This window comes from Brachyistius frenatus, unplaced genomic scaffold (assembly GCF_029030835.1).
Source record: "Brachyistius frenatus isolate BFR_SWC_R1_liver_20210118 unplaced genomic scaffold, ASM2903083v1 Contig_275, whole genome shotgun sequence".
Taxonomy (NCBI): domain Eukaryota; kingdom Metazoa; phylum Chordata; class Actinopteri; family Embiotocidae; genus Brachyistius; species Brachyistius frenatus.
The window spans coordinates 49,560-71,387 of NW_027210874.1; the positions used below are offsets into that span (position 1 = coordinate 49,560).

The window sequence follows — 21,828 nt, forward strand, 5'->3', positions numbered from 1 at the left end:
TAATTCATCCAAGCCTGTTTTCTCACCGAAACATGGGCGGTTTATTGATTATTCAAAAAAAAAAAACCAGACGGTTCGTCGGCAACAAGTGCGATTGATCATTGGATGCCAAATATCCCCCCGGGTGGAGCATTTAAGCGGTGACGACTTTCTGTTCCTCTTGCGTGAAGGAAAAGTCGTGACGTTGGGCATCCGGACGTTTGAAAAGGCATTTGAAGGTGTCACACCGCGGGCTCCGGGAAATGTTGGAAGTAATTATTTTACAATTTCAATGGAACACACTTTTTATTCAAAAGATTGATCGAGTAACCAGCACAGTGATCCATACCGATAATAATAAACCCGACTGCATCACGCGTTGCGGTCCTCAGACAGTTCGCAGCGCCGGGAGATTATGCCGCAGGTTACACAAGCATCCGAAACGTTACAATAAAATTAAGATTTGGAGTCAACTTCATTGTCGTTTGGCCGAGTACAGGTGCAACGCCGACGAACCGCAGTCAGCAGCTAACCCCAAGTTCAACAGGATTAGTTAGAGGATTGCCAGGAACTAGGTGTTCTTGCTACTTTATGCCAGATATCTGGCTTTTGTTTTTCCTTCCCTCTGTTGGAGGTTCTTCTCCCTTAAAGAGGAGGGTTTTTTTTTGCCCCCCCCCCACCTCCTGGCTTACATGGGAACGGTTGAATTGTTGGGTTTCTCTATATAATATTGCAAAGTTCTGCCGTGAGGACTTTTATGTGTCAAGTGGTGTTGAACGCAAACGATGGATGGATGGATGGATGGATGGATGGATGGATGGATGGATGGATGGATGGAGACGGATGGATGGAGATGGATGGATGGATGGATGGATGGATAGGGAGGGAGGGAGAGAGAGAGAGCGAGAGAGAGAGAGAGAGAGAGAGAGAGAGAGAGAGAGAGAGAGAGAGATAGATAGATAGATAGATACTTTATTAATCCCACAAGGGGAATTGTTTTCGCTCCGGCAGCATTATAGATAGAGGAGAAGCAATAAAACAACAGAGTAAAAATATGAAATCAAAACAAAAAAAAATGCACAATATATACAAGAAAATAAAATAATATGAATTCAATTAAAACTAACTAACAACAGTGCAAGGATTTAAGTAAACAACCAACGGTGTTATTGTTGTGAGATTGATTTGGCCAGAGGTGAGTCACTGTGCGGTCTCATTGCAGCGGGCAGGAACGATCTCCTGGATCTCAAAAGATTGTTTTGTTTGTATCAAAGCAAACGGCTTTCAAAGTGCACACCGGCTCTCTCTCTCTCTCTCTCTCTCTCTCTCTCTTCCTTCCTCCGCGTAATGTGCACGGCGTGTCCAAAGCGTTTTGCTTCGAACGGCCGTCTCCGCTGCCGAACGTGTGCGGTCGGAAACGCCCCCCCCACCCTCCCCCACCCGCCCGCCGCGCAGGGTGTCCGCAATGGTGACCGACAGCGGCCGGCAAACGACGGGAGGAGCTTTAATGCCGCGAAGGTTTCGCCAGAGCATCTCGACGTTACAACGAACAAATCCAAAAGACGCGACTTCGCCCCCCTCGTAGCTCCGGGAGTACGGGCCGGGGGCGGCGGCGGAGGGAGGGGGGGGGCTCTTCGAGGCTTGCTTACACTGCCACTTTCACACATTCCTCGCATAATCGGATTATCCTACAGGAGAGAGAGAGAGAGGAGGGAGAGGGAGTGTGTGTGTGTGTGTGTGTGTGTGTGGGGGGGGGGGGGCGAAAAGGTAAACCGGCTCGGAGACGGAGCGGAAAAGTCAGATAACAACGAGACGGCGGCGGATGCTACGGTTCAGACAGGCAAGATATGCGGACGCAATTGAGAAAAGTGCCCCGGCCCCCCCCCCTCTCCCCCCAGAGAACTCGCAGCATCGCGCGTATGTAACTTCGCAGCCAGACGGGGATAAATCGTCAACCGTGGCGTCCCACCGAGCCTTGCCGGGCGTCTATTTAAAAGGGGAGAGCGAGCGTCCAGACGTCCCTACCCGACCGGGACATTCATTACGTTACGTTACGTAACGTAACGTTTCATTTAGCCGGCGCTTTTGTCCAAAGCGACTTCACGACGAGTGCATTTCGACAACGAGGGTTACAAAACCCGGAGCAACAGGAATCCACCCCGGAGACGGCCCGAGCACTCTTCACCGGCTTCGGAGAGTTTTGCGCAACCTGTGCAACGACTTTCCCTCCACCGGGGTGGTCAAAAAAAAAAAAAAAAAGCTCAACCTGTGTGTGCGTGTGTGTGTGTGTGTGTGTGTGTGTGTGTGTGTGTGTGTGTGTGTGTGTGTGTGTGTGTGTGTGTGTGTGTGTCATTAAAAACCTCAAACTTACAACTCCGCAGCTCACCGTAGACTAAACGAAGCGGAGCAGGACCACCCTCGAACGAGGCCCGAGGGCGAGCAGACGATAAAAAAAAAAAAAAGAAAGAACCCTGTCGTGCAAACAAACCGCCCCACGCCCGTTCTTCAAAAACACTCTCCTTTCTCCGTCTGTCATCCACTTCCATTCTGCGCTTCTTTTTCTTTTTTTTTTTTTTTTGGTAACTCCCACCATTCCTTCCGTCGTGCTTCACGAGAACCTGCGCGTGCGATTACCGCGGACGCTTTTTATTCTAATGCGAGAAGACGTGTTGGCCGGTTTTCAGATATCCGCAAACACGTTTCACTTCGTTCGCTCCAATCGTATCCGAATGTATTCTTGGCGGCGTAATTTACCTCTGACCGCGCTCGCATGACAAACGATTGGAGATCTTTCCAAAGAAAACGAGTAATCCCTACACACACGCGCGCGCGCACACGCACACACACACACACACACACATTCAAACCCATGAAAAACAGATAGGTGAGTCGCAGGGATGTTTTCACCACCAGGTATTCACACGTCTTGTGAGCTCAGAACAAAGGGGTTTTTCCCTCGGCGAGGTGTGTGTGTGTGTGTGTGTGTGTGTGTGTGTGTGTGTGTGTGTGTGTGTGTGTGTGTGTGTGTGTGTGTGTGTGTGTGGGGTCATGTTTAGGTCTCGCTGGGAACTTGAGACCCCGCGGCTCCGTTGTTGTTGTCAGTGCAAAAAATGCCGATCGCCTCCGTCGGCGGGAGGAGCGCTCCGTGCCGTCTTCCCAGAACACAGCTGCCGTGATTGACGGCACGCAGACAGACTCTGTGTGTGTGTGTGTGTGTGTGTGTGTGTGTGTGTGTGTGTGTGTGTGTGTGTGTGTGTGTGTGTGTGTGTGTGTGTGTGTGTGTGTGTGTGTGTGTGTGTGTGTGTGTGTGTGTGTGTGTGTGTGTGTGGAGGCACATTCTGACCCGAATGCTTGTCAAATGGCCAGACTAAACACATCCCCAAAGTGTTAAAGATATTCTTGGTAACAAGAAACAGACACCTGAAAAACACACACACACACACACACACACACACACACACACACACACACACACACACACACACACACACACACACACACACACACACAAAGACACAAAGACACACTCACAAAAACAGTCACACACTCACACAAAGAAACACAAAGACACACACACACACACACACACACACACACACACACACACACACACACACACACACACACACACACACACACACACAGACACACACACACACACACACTCGCACACACACACACACACACACACACACACACACACACACACACACACACACACACACACACTCACACACACACAGACACACACACACACACACACACACACACACACACACAGAGACACAAAGACACACTCACAAAAACACAGTCACACACTCACACACAGAAACACGAAGACACACACACACACACACACACACACAGAAACACAAAGACACACACACACACACACTCACACAAAGACACACTCACAAAAACACAGTCACACACTCACACAAAGAAACACAAAGACACACACACACTCACACACACACAGACACAGACACACACACACTCGCACACACACACACACACACACACAGACACAAAGACACACTCACAAAAACACAGTCACACACAGAAACACAAAGACACACACACACACACACAGAGACACACACACACTCGCACACACACACACAGACACAAAGACACACTCACAAAAACACAGTCACACACTCACACAAAGAAACACAAAGACACACACACACACACACACACACACACACACACACACACACACACACACACACACACACACACACACACACACACACACACACACACACACACACACACACACACACACACACACACACACACACACACACGGCTGAAATGACCATCAAATAGGCCTGTCAGAGGGTCTCCAGTCACCCACATATTAAAATAAATGCCGTTTCTCTCGAGGAGTTAACACAGTGGGTTTTTTTGTTTTGTTTTTTTTCCCTTGAGAAAATGCGTTCAAGTCATTTTTAATTACAGACCATCATCAGTCATGAAGTCATGCCACTGTTGTAAATCAACATGGGTTCTTAGTCAGTTTACTTGGATGAGAAGAGGCTTAGAAACGCCATAAAGGTCTCTCAGTCCTGGCTGGGACTCCAAATTTCAAGATGCCAAAACTGAACAACGAAGAAGTCTTTATATTCCTCGTGAAAAAAAAAAAAAAAAAAAAAAAGTATCGCTGGCAGCACGGAGAGGGAAATTCATATTTTCTCCACGGCGATTTTTGCTTGTTTCAATATCTCAACGCTGGACAGACTGAAGCAAAATCAATCTTTTGTTTCTTCCTTTCAAACTTTTTTCTTCCACATCAAAAGCAAAAACCAGATGACGGCTGCTCGCGAGCGGGAAAAGGAAACAGAAAGTGACTTGCGTGATGCAAATTGTCGGGGAAAAAGCGAACCGCGTTCCGTACGTTCAGAGCGTAAACAAGTAGAGACGTCCAAGTCTTTGGCGGGCGAAATGATGCCGCTCCTACCCAGCTTCGCTCTTTCCGAAAGGCGGCAATATTGGTCACGCGGATTAAAGGACTCCCGACGCGGCCGGCAGATGCGCGAAGAGGACCGAGCCGTTTAATAAAGCCAAACGCCCAAAAATCACCCGATCATCATCATCATCATCATCATCATCATCATCATCATCATCGTCGTCGTGGTGGTGGTGGTGGTGCACTTTCTGCACGTTCTGGGCGGACTTAATTGCGGACTGAGTGTCACAGTAAGACGGCGGTTGTTGTTAATTGAGGTTGGTTTGTGGTCTGGCATCGTCACGGTTACCGCCTCCCGCGAGCCACCAAAAAAAACGCAGTCGGCGGCACACGTCGCCGGGAGGCGTTCGTTCGGGCGACAATCGCACGGTTGCTTAAAATACCTTCCACGCAGAGAAAAGTGGAATGTTTTTGGTTTTTTTTTTTTGTCTTCTTCCTTCAGACCAAGAAGGGGCTCATTTTTTTTTTTTTTTTTGGAAAAGAAATAAAGAACAGTAGCGTCTGCGCAGCGATCATTTTGTCATCGAACTCGAGACGAACCACCGGGGCGGCGAGATGGGAGGGCTATGAACGGATCGGAGGACGGGCGACGCTGCATTAGCTTCCGATGAAAGACGAGCCGTCTCTCTCTCTCTCTCTCTCTCTCCCCCCTCCTCCCCCCTTTTCTACGGCCTGTAATTATGAGGTCGGTGCGGTCTCTCTCTTCGTTCCCGTCGTTGGACGTGCCAAGCGGACGTCAACGGAGCGCCGGCTGATTGCTATCGAACGGGCGCAGGTGGTTGTTCACCGTACGGGCGCAGATGTTTCCACGGACCGCAAAGCGCACGTCTCGCGGAGAAAACAAAAAACACCCTGATCTGAAGTAGAAAAAAAAAGGGGGGGGGGGTGCGAGGGGGGAGAAGAAAGGGTTGGAGACGGAGGGATGGGATGGGGGGGAAGGGGGGGGGGGCGATGACGGAAGCTTACAGAAGATGTGAGGGGAAGAAATAGGGTGTGAAGAAGAAAGAGGGCTTCTCCCAAAGCGAGGCTAAAGACCGCTTAATGTTTGAGGGGGGAGGGAGGGTGGGTGATGCTCCCTTTGGTATCTCTTTAAAAAGATAATTAGAGGGTGCACGGCTATAAAAAAAAAAAAAAAAAAACACAGGCCGAGGAAAGGCAGAATGGAGTGAAAGGGACGGAGGGGGAAGCGCGGAGAAGCTCCGTGCTCGAGTACAGTTATTACCTCGATGTCATTATATTCAATGTTTCTACTATTCTGGGTTTTTTTTTTTGTTGTTGTTGTTGTTTTTTTATCAGCACCACAACATTTTGCGGCCTCATGCGACATGAAAATAATCCCAATTGAGTTCCACGCTGAGCGGTACACAGACTCCAAACTTTTTTTTTTTTTTTTGGGGGGGGGGGGGGAATATGGCTCTGGATTTAGGATGAGGTACTGAAATAAGGAGTTTAAAATCTCTACGCTGTCCTTTTCTCTCTCTGCTCTCCTCTCACCCACAACCGGTCGAGGCGGACGGCTCCGCCCACCTCCGAGCCCGGTTCTGTCGGAGGTTTCTTCCTGTTAAGAGGGAGTTTTTTCCTTCCCTCTGTCGGAGGTTTCTTCCTGTTAAGAGGGAGTTTTTTTCCTTCCCTCTGTCGGAGGTTTCTTCCTGTTAAGAGGGAGTTTTTTCCTTCCCTCTGTCGGAGGTTTCTTCCTGTTAAGAGGGAGTTTTTTTCCTTCCCTCTGTCGGAGGTTTCTTCCTGTTAAGAGGGAGTTTTTTTCCTTCCCTCTGTTGGAGGTTTCTTCCTGTTAAGAGGGAGTTTTTTCCTTCCCTCTGTCGGAGGTTTCTTCCTGTTAAGAGGGAGTTTTTTTTCCTTCCCTCTGTCGGAGGTTTCTCCCTGTTAAGAGGGAGTTTTTTTCCTTCCCTGTGTCGGAGGTTTCTTCCTGTTAAGAGGGAGTTTTTTCCTTCCCTCTGTTGGAGGTTTTTCTCCCTTAAAGAGGAGGGTTTTTTTCCCCTCCTAGCTTATGTGGGAGTTGTTGAATTGTTGGGTTTCTCTGTATAACGTTGTAAAGTTCCACCGTGAGGACTTTAACGTGTTAAGTGCCGTGAAATAACCCGCGTTGCGATTTGGCGCTACATAAATAAAATTGAATTGAATTGAATGACGCTGCGCCACTTTTTTTTTTTCTCCACGTGAGGGAATAAAATGTTATCACTTTTATTGATCCGGTTAAAATGCATTTACATTTTGTTAAGTGTATTCAAGATCAAATCTACTCCGAAGCATTTTTGTTTACGCAAGAAGCCAATAAAAAAAAAAAAAAAAAAAAAATGGAAAGGTCAAAGATTCATTATTCTTCTGTCATCTCGTGTTTCACCTACAAAATGCATACAACCGATTAAAGAAAAAATCAGCAACAGTTTGACGGACTTCTTCTGCCGTTTTAAATTCTACTAGTTTGGACTTCGGTCAAATAAAACGATCGGAATCTGACCTATCGAGCTCTTGGGGCTTACGTTGGGGCATATTTTTTTTTTTTTTTTTTTTGAAAGACTACATTATTACAAATACTTCACCGATGAAGTCACTTGTGACGTAATCGTGAGGTGAAAGGTTTACTCGTTTACTAAAAAAAAAAACGGCGCAAGCGTTCCCGATATGATAAAAGAATGTTTTGAAGACGCACAAAACACAGAAAGTAGTGACGCTTTCGCAAAACATCTGCACGTCGAGATTCTTGATCGATAATCGTCGAGTCACGTGGACAGAACGTAAAGTGACGGAACAGCTGGAACAGTCCGGTAAGCTTGTGACATCGCTGCACTATAACGAGCCTTTAAAACCGGGAAGAGAAAACACTTCATCGGGGGTTTTTTTGTTTGTTTTTTTTGGATCAGACAACATCTAGTGTCAGTCCGTAATATCGATAAGATATCGGTATCTCAGCCCGGCCCTAGCTGTTATCACTGTGAGGCATCACAATTACCGGAACAACAACAACAACAAAAACGGGCAAAAATGAAAAATAATAAATAATGCGTGGCAAGTTGGGATCCCGGCGGGTTTATCCTCATCTCCGATCCGGCCCGGCAGCGTCGGGAGCCCCCCCCCCCCCCCCCCCCCTCCAAACGGCACCCCACCAATGCAGCTTTTGGCCCCTGTAATCCTCAGAGCTTTGTCCAAGACAAGACAGCCTGACGAGCTAACGGATGCTCATCCTATTACGACAGCAAGCCCGTTAAAGGCGCCTGGTGAGGCTCGTCACAAACGATGCCCCTCTTCAGTGGACCCAAATTACCGAGGTGGCCGTTAATGCCGAGGCTACGTGGGACCGCCTCAACAGTCGGTTTGACATCCTGAGGCAGGAGTCCGAAAACGCCCGCGTGATGATGTTAGAGGAGGAGGAGGCCGGTTCGCCACTCGCACTTAAACCGAAAACGAAACTGTGCCTATTTGGCATCCGTCGGGGGGGGGGGGGCCCTCCGAACGCTGCTTGAGCTTTGCTTGGCGCGAGAGTCCCATCCTTCTCCCCGTGGTTTTTCCTGATGGATATTGACACGGTGGTGGGGGTGGGGGGGGGGGGGGTGGGGGGCGTGTTTTGATTAGGCGGCCCGAAATTAAAAGCCTCCCTTCCCCGCGTGCCAGCTTACTGACAGGCCGGCTTTGGATGGGAAGTGGGGAGAGATTCCAAACTCACTTCTCCTCGTCTCTCCTCTCCACTCCCGGGAGAGAACCCCCTCCCCCCCTCCCCCTTACCCCCCCGCCCCGGCAGATCTAAAGCGGAACCGAATCGGGCCAAGCGGGCCAGAACGGTGACACACACACGCACACACACACGCACGCGCACACACCAATTAACTGCCTGTCGACTCCGGGGGTTTCTGCGAGGAAAAGCGGCAATAAACACTTTAACACTTGCGCATTTTTTTTGCCCCCCCCCACCCTCCGAAACATGGCGCCCCCGCGAGCGGGAGAGCTCTCGAAGGACGTGTTGAAAAGGAATGTTGACTTTGCCGACATGGCTTGTCGTCGTCGTCCCCCCCCCCCCCCCCCCGAAATCCAGCAGCAGCTCGCGTCGACGGGGAAAGGAAAAAGCCTCCCCGTTCCCCCCCGCGTGCCGAGTCGACCGCGGCGGCTTTGTGCGGCAGAAAAATATCACAAGAGAGTAGCGGAAATCGCAAAGGCGGTGTGCGCGTCTGACCCGCGAGCGGCCACGACGTCACAGACTCGCTTCGCGAATTTGATCAGACCTTTAATCCGAACTGACACTTTGAGGTGACCAGAACACACTCCGGTTATCATTATATCGCCCCGCGTCCCATAAATGCTTCCGTGAGAGCTTTTTCCAGCCTGTAAAAGCTCTAATTTACAGGCGCACGGGGGGCTATTTGTGAGCGCGAGCGTAGTTAAAGGTAAATCTATGTTGCTCTCTGCAGGAATACGAGGTGAGAACAAGGCTGATTAAAAACCTACGATTACAATGGAAACTACCACCCGCACCCAAACCCCCCCCCCCCCCAAAAAAAGAAGAAGTTTTGAGTTTTGGGGGGGGGGTTACTCACCAGAGTTTCTACATATATCACATAAATACAGCACATTGCTTTTTTTTTGTTGTTGTTGTTTTTCTCAAACAGAAACACTATCTCCTACACGCTCATGTGCCGCTGAGCTGCGATTACAAACCCCCCCCCCCCCTCCCCAACCCCCTTGTACACAATGGACGTCTGTAAGAACCTCGCCAAACGCCGCCGGGCCACCCGATACCCTGCAGCTGCTCCTCATTGGTCCGTCTGTCGTAAGACAGCGACGACGGGCGGGATGAAACGGGTTGTCATTTGCGGGATGGTGTTTGGCCGAAGAGTGGCGTTAAACACCCCCCCCCCCACCCCCCCACCCCCACCCCCGACGCCGACCTGGACTTGCGCAATAACCGAGCGGGCCTGGGAGTCGCGAAAATGTCAACGGAGACAGCTGTCGAGGTGACGGAGGTAGACTCAACTTTGCTCGGTGGATGTTTTGCAAGCAAAGGTCCGAGTTTGTTTTTGTTTTTTTTTAATTTCGTTTTTAAAATCCAGGTCGGACGAGGACAAGGACGCGACCCCCCCCCCCCCCCCCCGCACGTCGGCGCGCCGCAGGGTTAAACTCGTAAAGAGCGATTCTCCTGCTAAATTTGAGATCCCTTATTTGATATTTCAGCGAAGCGCGCAGCACGGTGCCCGCTGACGTATCCGGATCTGTCGGCCTAGCAGCGACGAGGTAACGAAAAACAGACTCGTTTTAAAGGTCGCCGTGCTTAAAAACGACGGGTCACGTCAGATAACGGTGGGTGATGTCCCCCAAAAAAAAAAAAAACAATGAAACGATCAAATAAAATCTGAAAAGCGCTCTCCGCATGCTTTTTTTTTTTCTGTCGGCGCCGGTAAGTTTATATACCATAACGCCCGTCGACGCTACGGTCATTCCGCAAATACCAGACTGCGCCGATCGTAAAGAGGTCGCGCTCCTGAGGACCGAAAGTCTCCGAAGGTTTGACTTCTCGTTTCTGAGGCGGCAGTTTTGCAGGAAGCAAAAAGCCGCATTCAGTTGCCGGATGATTCCATGGAGTTTGGCGTGAAGTTCATACTTCACGGACACATGACAACCGCCCCCCCCCCTCCCCCCACCCACCCCCAATGACACCGTCAGGAAGCCAACTGTCTCTCCACCTTTGACTCTCTCTCTCTCTCTCTCTCTGTCGTTCATTTGGCTCTTCGCGCGCGGGCTGCGTGCGCGCGCATTACGCAAACGCGCAGCGCTGATATATAGTAGCGCATAATTAAAATCCGCAAACTGTTGCAATTTGACAATCGTTTGCAATAGGAAATACAAACAAAACGCTTGAAGCGACGTCAACACGAAACCGTTATCGGCGAATAACTGCACGCGCTCGCGGCTTTAAAACACGTTTTCTAGAGTTCGGACGTGGATGTTAAGGGGATCGCACGCGAGATAAAACAAACAAACAAACAAACAAACAAACAAGAAAAAGCGGTAATAAAAGTCAATGGAAGACGCTCGTGTCGTCTTCGAGGCTCGTTCCTGTAAAATGAAGAAGGGCGCGAGGCTACGGTGATCGTTCCGAGGTCAGACATTAATTAAATAAAAGAAGCTCCGGGGGCAGGTTGAGCCACTCACCCCTGCTGGACGCGAACAGAACAGGGTCGCTCCTCATCGCGAAGTCAAACTCATCTAATCCGGCCAAACGACGCACACGGGAGCAGGCGCGTGCCCGACGGCTCCCCGGCAGCGATAAATTAAAAAAAAAAAATCCGCACGCGCGCTTGACCTTCAATCGCGTTCAGCCTCTTTCCACCTCCGCTCGCTGCTTCTCTACCGGCCACTGAAACGTCTCTCTTTTCCCTTCAAACTTTTTCTCCGGATCTTTCTCCTCCTCCTCCTCCCCTCTCTTTCCTCCTCCCCCTTGACTCCTCCACAAAAAAAAAAAAAAAAAAATCCCATTTGCTCTTTCTCCCCGCACACTGCCCGCTGGACATTATGCTGCGTTTAAAGACAGTCGGGGATAACGGTATTCCCTCCCTTTTGATTGTCGAAATTTTCACTTCGACGGGGACAGAGAGCCGTAATTTGGGAGGTGACTATTGGATTGAACACGTGTTTTTCTTTGTTATTAATTTCAATGTGCGTTACTAGAAAATGATGCGTTTATAATGAAAGCAAACTCGCATGCCTATATCTAACATTCTTGATATAAAAAATAAAAAAAACACTTTTAGTTTTTATGAGTAAATATTTTGTGGTTTGCATTTTTCCTCTCCATTCTTTTCAAAGCAGAGAACGAAAACTAACATGGGCCACAGACTGTTACAGACTTTTTCTACTTATAGAAGTCACCTTTTGGGAATGAACAAGTGCTCTTGAAAGCAGCACTATCCTCCTCTGTCTCCCCAGTGTCTCTTTTATCGGTGCTTATATTTTAAATATGCTTAAATCATACTTTAGTGAATGTACGTTGTCCTATAAGGGAAATATGTTTAGAATAATAATAATAATACAATTATGTGAAAATGTATCACATCAGTAGTAACAGCTGCTGACTCTCGGGCCCTGAGAGCAACATTATATTTTGACTAACTGGTGGGTGAGGGCGACTTTTAATGAAAACTCTGGCCGCCTGAAACCATTGGTTTTGATTACACTGCCTTGTATTTCCCAGTTCAGTCACACCAGACAACAAATTCAGCGTAAAAAGTTCTACACTCTCAGAACCATGCTATAAACACTGACCCCTCTGTCATCTGACCTTCCATAATTGATGTTCATGGAGATATTATAACAGCACTAAGGCCTCTGACCTATAACCTCCTCACCACTGGTTGCTTGTAAATGCAAATTATTCTGCTTTTGTAAAACAGGATAGGCCTCAACCAGCTTCAGTTACACTTTTTTTTTTTAAAGCCACATACATAAGAAAAGAAACATTTAAAGAGAGAGAGGGGCTGCCTTCCCTAATTACACTCCATTACCGTGAGCTGCTGATTCCCTCCTCATCCCCGAGGGCAGGCATGAGCCGGTCTGAGTTCAATATCCCATCTGCCACCAGAGGAGGAGGAGGGGGGGGGGGAACTGAGGCTACCCAATGCTGTGTTTTCCTTTCTTTTTCTTCAGGGCTGCTCGTTTTCTTTTCTGCTCGTGAGGAACATGAGACTGAGGGAGGGAACAGTGTGGAGAGAAAGAATAATGTCCCGGCTCACTTTTCAATTCCAGCAGTTCAAGGAGAACCACAGAGTGGCAGAGGCTGTTAAAATGCATTTCCCTAAAGGATAATCACCATAATGTGTCTGTAACTGACCTTACCCTGCAGGGAATGTGTGTGTGCTGCTCACTACTGAACCTATATATTAATGCATGACATGTTGTTTAGGTCATGGATTTTCAGTGGTATGCCTCCGAGTAACGAAGCTCTGCACTGTGTAGATTTCGATTGTCCCACTTTATTAACACTAATTAAAAGTTGAATTAAAAAAATGGTATAAATATATATATTTTTTTTTTATTCTCTTGACAGATGAACTTGGTCAATATCTTAAAGAAGAGAAGAGAGAGATAAAATGATTTACCAGGATATGTAACCTGATTTTGAAACCTGCTCAACAAAGAGTTATTTTGGTAGATATCTTTATTCCCAACTTTTACTCTGTAAAAAGCAATTACAGCTGTTATTTTAACCCCTACCAGTGTCTTCATCAGAGAAGAACACATTTGCTTTTGTTCTTACCATTTCAAATTATTGTCCCCACCAACTCCTGAGAAGAGTCTGTTCAGCTGCTAAGTGCTCTTTTATGTTCAACAGTTAACCAATTAGCTGCACTGCCTGTCTTTCACTCGGTGCCGGTGGTGCGTTCATGAGCAAGTGGGGAATGGAAAAATCCTGACCTCCAAGTCCTGAAAACCTGTCGAATTGGGAATGAGAAGTCAGCTCGGCGCCACTTAACAGCAGCTGACTTGTGGTGAAAGAATGAAATGTTCTAAAAATAGACAGACTTGGTTAGCCTCCCTAATTAGCTGGCTATGTTAATTGTTAAAAACAACATTAGTACATCAAAACAGAACTTTCCCACTTCCTATTTGCTCATGAACAAAGCAGTAGTGTACGAATAATTGTGTCCTCCAGAGCCCTGTTTCGTTCCTGTTTTTATATGACTGATGACAAGGTTGTTCGTCACCTTTCTGTATTCTGACAGCAGAAACAGAGCAGGTTTTCTGGACGCTGCCATGTTGCCTGTTTCGGAACACTCTCAACTCAGAAGTGGGACGTTCCCAAATGGGAATTTTCCCAATTCCCAGCTGGCGAATGCACAATGAGAATTTGAAAAAGAAAAGGGTTGATTGAGAAGAGAATACAAAATCAGAACAATCAGCTAAAAAAAAATACTTTTAAAACTCTATTGAGTTTCATTTCTGGCTTCCTTTCAGATATAACTTTTTTTTTTCTTCTCTTCGCTCACACTCACAGTACGGTCGCCGGTTTTCTCCAGGCAACAAAGAGCCTTGACGTGAACACGAAAGACAGCAAAGGGCCACACACATAGACACATACAAAGATTGCAGTCAGGGACAATAGCTTCGGACATGCCTGTCAAAACAAATAGCGAGCTCATCGGAACCCAAAAAAAACCCCCTTCAGATATGATCCCCTCTAAACCTCACGCTGCCCGTCTGAAACTAACACGGCCAGACAAACAATCGGGAGCTCGAAACATGAAAAAGGCAGCTTGTATTCGGGTGTTTTTTTTATGGACAGAAGAGGGTGGCATTCCTCTCAGCTTGGTTCACTGCGCAGCACTGAGGCAGCATGCGAGCCAGATGACCCTAAAGTCAGTCAATTGTAGTGGAGAAATCCAGAGGGAGGATTTCTGCTGTGGCTATGAGTCTTATCAGGGTGCGATATGACGACGGAGAGGGAGCGTGTGCTGAGCTCGTGTGTGTTGAAACGCGGAGTGATGAAAGAATGGGTGGGTTAAGGTGAAAAAGACACTCTCGGCATATTCTTCATTGATAGGATAAGATAAGATTGAATTTATTAATCCCACAGTGGGGAAATTCGGTGTGTGTGTGTGTGTGTGTGTGTGTGTGCGCGATCCAAGTGTAATCTCATTCTGGATAGATGTTAACTTGGCTCTGCTGTATAAAAGTCAACAGTGACATCAGGGTTTGGCCCCCTGACTGCGATTAAATCTAATAGAGATTGAGATACTGTAATAACTTGGATACCTCTCTGCTCCGGTCAGCCATCAACCTGTCATGTTATCCAGACACCCAAGCGAGAAAACACACACACACACACACACACACACACACACACACACACACACACACACACACACACACACACACACACACACACACACACACACACACACACAAAAACACACACTTCAACTAAAACCGGCCGTAAAAAATTATTTGTTTGAATTAAATAACTCCCCTCCCTTGAAAAATATGTTTGGTTTTTCATGAGCTTGTTTCAGAGATATCCAAGTTGACACAATCGGCTGTCCTACATTTTATATCCTGCGCAGGGAAACATTTGTCATCAGAGCAGTAGCTGCCATTAAGGACAAAGGTTATAAGGGGGGGGTTATAATGAAAGGAACGGGGGGATTGTACTGTATGATCAGAAACATATTACATTTGTTGGACAGAAGGCTGATTCTAATATTTGTTAGACTAAACGTGACCGTTTTAAACAGGTCAACTGTTAGATGAATGGAGTTTAGCCTTTGCAACCATAATTTCGTACCTAAGGAGTGATACTATTCACATGAAATTAAGTTGAATTTAATGATTTAAATAAATACCAGACTGCAGCATATGGAAGTGGTGAACAGGATCCAGTCAGACCGGGCAGGCCTTAGGCGAGGCAACCCGCACAGCCACCGTACTGAGAGATGTTGATGATGCTGACTGTAGTGTTACAGAGCCCATTGTAAGAGTCGTATTGTTTTTATACAGAAAGGAATGAAAACCAGTTGTTACACTATTTACAGTGTGGCCCTGAGTGTTATATTTGTACCATCCATGTTTAAATTACATCTTCACCTTCTGAGTCCTTCCTGTATGACACCAGCCCTGAACAAAAACCTCGCCGTTAGTTCTAGATCGATGAATTTATATAATTTCGATCAACAGCCTGGTGAAATAAAACTCTTCACACCGCAGAAGATTTTGCAAAGAAACAGCTAAAAAAAAAAAAAAAAAAAAAAAAGCTCAATTATGCCACCCCAGTGACAAACTCAAGAGTCACATGGTTGACATATGACTCTGACTGAATAACAGTTCCTCGACCCATCCCCCGTTCCAGTTATTAAATTAAGACACATGGTTTGGTTTGGAGACAAGGCGAGCCTTGTCCCTGCAGTGTGGAGAGCTGCTCTCGGAGTGTGGTGCTGTCAGAGGGCTGATGGGAACCCAGAGACGCATGGTCATACCAAACTCTATCAAACAACAGTGAGTGACAACAACAGGGACTCGTAACCCTGTAGGGCTTCTTCATAAGGCCAAGGGATCCACATCAAGAAAGGTTCTCAGACTCTGCACATCGACGGTGTCAAGACAGAGTGTGGTCGGGCCCCTGCTGTAAAAAACAGGCGTCACCTGGTTTACCTGCCCTCCTGAGTTTGTCAGATAAGATTATACAGTCTTTTAGTGGTTGAAGGACAAATTTGCCACCTCGTATGTGGGTGTCCACTCAGTGTTGATAGTAAATGCAGTTAAGTGAAGCAATTCATTCTTCCAATGTTATATTGGCCAGTGGCGGAAGAAGTAATGAGGCTATAACAAATGTTAATACCGTGCTACTGCTGTATTAGTATTTATGTCGCGTTTTAAGTTGCAGATGATTTTAGCTACCGTTGGTTAGTCTGATTTTCAGTAATGCATCATATTCCATAAGAGCATCATATGTTTCGTTTTGTTCTGTAAGAACCACGTATTTCTAAAACATCAACAAGCTAAACAAAAAAACAACACTTCTGTTTTCAGCTTTTTGCAGTGGGCAGGAATGATCTCCTGGATCTGTCCCAGTGACAGCGGAGCTGGAGGAGTCTTTTGGAGAAAGTGCTCCGCTGTCCCTGCAGCAGGTGGTGGAGAGGGTTGGTGTAAACACAAACGATGTGTTGAACAAAATGTTTGTCCATTGATGCCGTGTATCAGCGCCTCAGCCCACTTAGCTGGTGAAATGTTAAGTAACATATACGACAGCGGTGCTACCGCAGCCTCGGCAGTGTTAGGAGGTGAAGAGGTCAGCAAAGTGGACTAACTCTTCATGACAAGGCCAACTGTGTGTGTCTGTGCAGGGAAAATGGGACGCAAAGACAACTGCATGTGTGTGTGTGTGTGTGTGTGTGTGTGTGTGTGTGTGTGTGTGTGTGTGTGTGTGTGTGTGTGTGTGTGTGTGAGTGAGTGAGTGAGTGAGTGAGTGTGTGTTTCACCCTGCCCAGATAAAAGGCTGGTATTCGAGGCACGCCTGTCAAAACAGCAGCCAACCTGAGCCCTTCTCAGACATACCCCGTCCAAAAACAAACACACACACACACACACACACACACACACACACACACACACACACACACACACACAGTTCTGTGTCAAGTAAAGCAGGGTGGAGAGACTCGTCAGGGAGAGCAACTCTGGATTTGATTGTGTTTACATTCGGGGAAATTTGTGTCTTTTCTGCAGTTAGAAGCAGTGTAGTCTGAGCCGTATTGGGGGGGGGGGGGCTCTGAAGTGTTGGACTGATTGTTTTCTTGCACAAGGAACTTTGACACATGCTCCCTGACGTAGCTATCCTCACTGATTTCTCTCTCTATTTACAAACTGTAACTCTTCCCCTCTGAGCGTGCCTTCAGACAGCGCCCTGTTCCCCCAGGAGGTTCGGAGGTTAACCCAACCTGGCAACCAGAACTACTTTCGGTGACTGACTGCCTGAGAGGTTGTTCCCAAAAGGTACAGAGGTTGTCATTTGCAAACGCCTGGTTTGGATTCAGGAGCTGTCTTCTTTTTCTTTCTTTTCTTCATGTTGAACTGGCCGGGTTTAAAGGTCATCTGGGTGAAAGCCAAGAGAAAAGTGGCTTTAAACTGTGTGTCCTTTTAAATTGAGTGGAACAAGGAATGTTTTACATCAGCAGTAAATGTTGACAGCTCTGTTGCTTCACAGCGGTAGATACAATGCGATAAGCCAGGCTGATATCAGAAGTGTTGGACGCAAAGCATTTGTACATTATCAACATCTGTTCATAAAAATCATAATCAAAGCAGAGATATGCAAAAATGAGGCTAAATATATGACAACTGGGTTTACTGTAGGGGCAGTCTCATGACACCTCGTATTCATCTCCATGTGTCACAACCATTAACTGTATATTAAAGTGGTCGTAGCCACCAGGTGTGAAAAATTAGGCCAATGCGGAAGTGCCTTAAGCTGCAATACCACCGAGTGCCACTAGAGGTTGGCTCCAAAAAGCCTCCGGCTCCATAGACTCCCAATCAATTTATTTCATAAAATGTTCAGTCAGTAAAATTTCTCCATGAGTTATTTCTGTGTTTTTAGCTAAAGTCGCTCCATCTTATCAGTCCATCTGAAAATAATCTGTCATTAATTAGAAAATAAGCTTAAAAAGCCGTGTTTTTGGGGGGGTGTGTCTGTTTGATTGACAGGCCTGTGGTGCAGTCAGGTTACGGTTATCGGTGGGCGGGACGTAGTATCGCCGGTTTTCCAATCAGATCTAGTCAGATCCACCGCTCGCTCCCTCCGAGCCTGCCCACATACGGTCACTTCCTGCTCCAAACTATCAAAATCCGAAATCAAGGTTTCAAAATGGCCGTTCACAAACGTGGAACGTGGTCACAACTGCCCTACTTCACAATGATATTTGAGCCATTGTTAATATAAAGATATTTTAGTATTTAGTAATATTTAGTGCAGCATAATTACAAACAGCCTTAATGCAAGCCGATCCAGACATGCATCTTGCAGCACAACAGTACAACAGGTCTCGTTTTGTGTCATACTTTGTGAACAAGTTCAAGCACCGTAGAAACTTCAACAACAACAACAACAACAGTGACTAAAGTCAGTGGGACAGCCCTGCATTCCAAACCTCTTTGTACTTCGATATGTAAACACACGGAGCTAAATTACTCATTTGAGGGGTTGTTTTTTTTACGGCACGTCTTTGAGCAACTTAATCCTGAACACTTGCAAAGTCATCGGCAAGGACAAACAGAATGACCACAAGAGCAACATGTGGAATTACCCTACGGTGGTGCAGCGGTTAGCATTGTTGCCTCACAGCAAAAAAGGTTCCGGGTTCGAATCCGGTCCTGGGCCTTTCTGTGCGGAGTTTGCATGTTCTCCCTGTGCTTGCGTGGGTTCTCTCCGGGTTCTCCGGCTTCCTCCCATCATCCAAAAACATGCACCTCAGGTCAGGTTACCTGGCGCCGCGCTAGTGGCAGCCTGCTGCAGCATCTCCCCCCTGAGAGCCCCCCCTGCTGTAGCGAAGAAATTTCCCCTCGGGGATTAATAAAGTGAAATAAAATTTAAATTAAAAAAAAATATATATATATATATACATTACATGGTCTTATTAGCTGGTAATATGACATTGTAAGTGTGTCTTTTTTTTTTTTAACCCGATGATTAATCCGAGGAAGCATCATGTGTGTTGAGGCTGAGGTAAACTACTACATGGTCTCCTTGTTTCAAAGCCATCGTGCAGGAATGTGGGTGAGGACTGGAGAAATTCCTCTGGATCCAAGACCACCTGCTGGCTGTGTTGCAACAAGCTGCAGTGCATCAACACAAGCATCAAACACATCCAACACATCCAGTAGCAAGCTCAATCACTTAGCGACCTGTGTGTGTTTTAAATCTGCCTCTTTGCCTCGTTTCCACATGGGACACACACAATTCACTATTATCAAATTAGAGGGGAACAGGAAGTACTCTCTACACCTCTTTAGAGTAATGTGGGTGAGGACTGGAGAAATTCCCACCTAGGTGCTGTAAATATGTAGCTTTTGCTGTCTGATCTTCATTCCTCAGGGAAAATATGGCATTTAAATTAAGAATTTTTTGCACATCATTTTTTGAGTATCTGCAGGTAAGGAATCATAAACTGTCCACATGTTTCACATTACAGTAGTGCCATAACAACCCACAGGCAGAAGTTAAATAGTTTGTAAGGCCCAGAAATAAAACACAGCTCGGGAGGTAAACCAGTGTCAACTGGGCGACACATCACTGGAATAGCAGTGCAAATGGCATTATTTCACGTGCATACACACACACACACACACACACACACACACACACACACACACACACACACACACACACACACACACACACACACACTGCAGGCTCGCCTTTCTTAACGGGAAGTGTATAAGAGATGCTGACGTCAAGCTGTTATAAATCTCAGGTGGCAGTGCGTCGCTGAGCAGTGATCCAGCGCTGATGTCCAGGTCTGGAAGTCCCATCATCATTATCATCCTCACCAGAGTTAGTGAGCTGTGTGTGTGTGTGTGTGTGTGTGTGTGTGTGTGTGTGTGTGTGTGTGTGTGTGTGTGTGTGTGTGTGTGTGTGTGTGTGTGTGTGTGTGTGTGTGTGTGTGCGCGCGCAGGCAGAAAGACTGCAGTGTGACTGCAGCCACGCCTGTTTGAAGAGAAAGCTCATTTCATCCCGGAAAAAAGAAACAAAATTCTTGATCCTGGTGACACATACATATGTCAGTAAAATGTTCTCAACGGAAGCCATTTCCAGTGCTTTTGACCAAATCCCACGGCCTTTTACTGGAGAAGGTCTTGAAATATAGTCAAAAAGCTCTGCGGATAGCCAAGTAAATGTGTTTAGAAGACTCTTGAGAAACAGATCAGACAGAGTTAGCTCATTTGTGATATCATATGATGCAAACAAAGCCATCTCCATTACAACCGAGCAGACTCCATCTGCAGCAGAAGGCCGAGATATAGTTGAAAGCACCAGAAAATAAAAAGTAATAAGTGGAGTCAAACAGCTATCTACATGGTCAATAATAAACTGTTCTGCTCATCTTGACAATCTTGTTGACATATTGGCGATATTGCAGTAAAGTTAGGATTTGCTCATAAGTAATATAGTACTATAACAAAAGTCATCTGTATTGTATGTTAGTTGTGTATAAATTATCTTTACTCACTGGTACCATGTTTGCAGTTTCTGGTTGTCGGACCAACTTGAAACATGTTTCGATGGATTTGTGTTAGCTGATTGACTTCAATGCTATGAAAAGCCACCTGACAAGTTCCCTCACAGGATTTCACAGCTGGATTTTCAGTGTCAGATTGTTTAACCAGTTAAAACCTTGTCACATATCCCAGAATGCAAAGCTAAAAGTGCACATTCCAGTCTTTAAAAAAAATCTTCAGTTGAAAATTGTTCAGGGTTTAGACCAAAAAAATATGAAACTGTGAAATGTGTTCATAGTGCAGCCTTTAATGTGCACATTTGTATAATCAAGGACACAACAGTGTTACTCACTTGTTGAATGTTGGAAAAATTGAAGTTAATAAAATTCCAAGAGGCATTTTATACAGCATTGGTATTTATCTGATTTGACAGAAATATCAAGAATCAAACTGAATCAAATCAATTCTGGACTCTGTGAATCAAAATGAATTCAGGAGATGAAGGCCAATATTCAGCCCTAAATGTTGACATCTAAACATGAAGAAATGACCCAATCTTGGTTCCAACATGTGGTGGGAATAAATGTTGGTCTGTGATTACCATTAGAAGAATATTTGATTTGAGCCATTGTTTGCAGTCTCTATTTAAATATCAAATATTGTGAATAATAAGAGGGTTTTGCAGATATTGAGTTGACTCATGGAGTTGGTGATGCTCCAGCAGTGGTTTAAGAAATGGGATGATACTTTTTTATGCTTCGAAAACTGGTTCCCATTAGACCTCATGATGATTCACACGAATCCATTTCCACCACCTCTGAAATGAAGCATGCAGACACGGGATCAAAGGAAGCGTCCATCCATTGCTGATTGAGTTTTCCTCAGCAAAAGAGAGGATGTTGCATAATTTGATACTTATTTTTGTGTGTGTCAGAGTACAGCAGCATATTGAGCTGTGGCCTCCATCCAAACTGAGCACAAACACACACAGCAGTTCAGGCAGTGTGTGTGTGTGTGTGTGTGTGTGTGTGTGTGTGTGTGTGTGTGTGTGTGTGTGTGTGTGTGTGTGTGTGTGTGTGTGTGTGTGTGTGTGTGTAAACCTACTTCTTTTTAAACCCTTCTCATGTGCTTGTTTCTCTCTGATTTCGATGTGCGTACAGATTTGG

General features: G+C 46.2%; 1 protein-coding gene across 3 annotated transcripts in view; it reads right to left on the reverse strand.

The window, feature by feature from the left end:
• afap1 (actin filament associated protein 1) overlaps positions 1-11,378 on the reverse strand; it is a 55,843-nt gene extending 44,465 nt beyond the window's left edge. For 2 of the 3 annotated variants that reach the window (XM_069721864.1, XM_069721861.1), the window contains exon 1: positions 11,111-11,237. In XM_069721864.1, coding sequence (XP_069577965.1) covers positions 11,111-11,147 — 37 coding nt within the window. In that variant the 5' untranslated portion in view covers positions 11,148-11,237. Of the gene's footprint in view, positions 1-11,110; positions 11,238-11,261 lie in introns of those variants that run through there. The other variant, XM_069721863.1, reaches the window with a different exon arrangement.
• Positions 11,379-21,828: the final 10,450 nt, after the last annotated feature.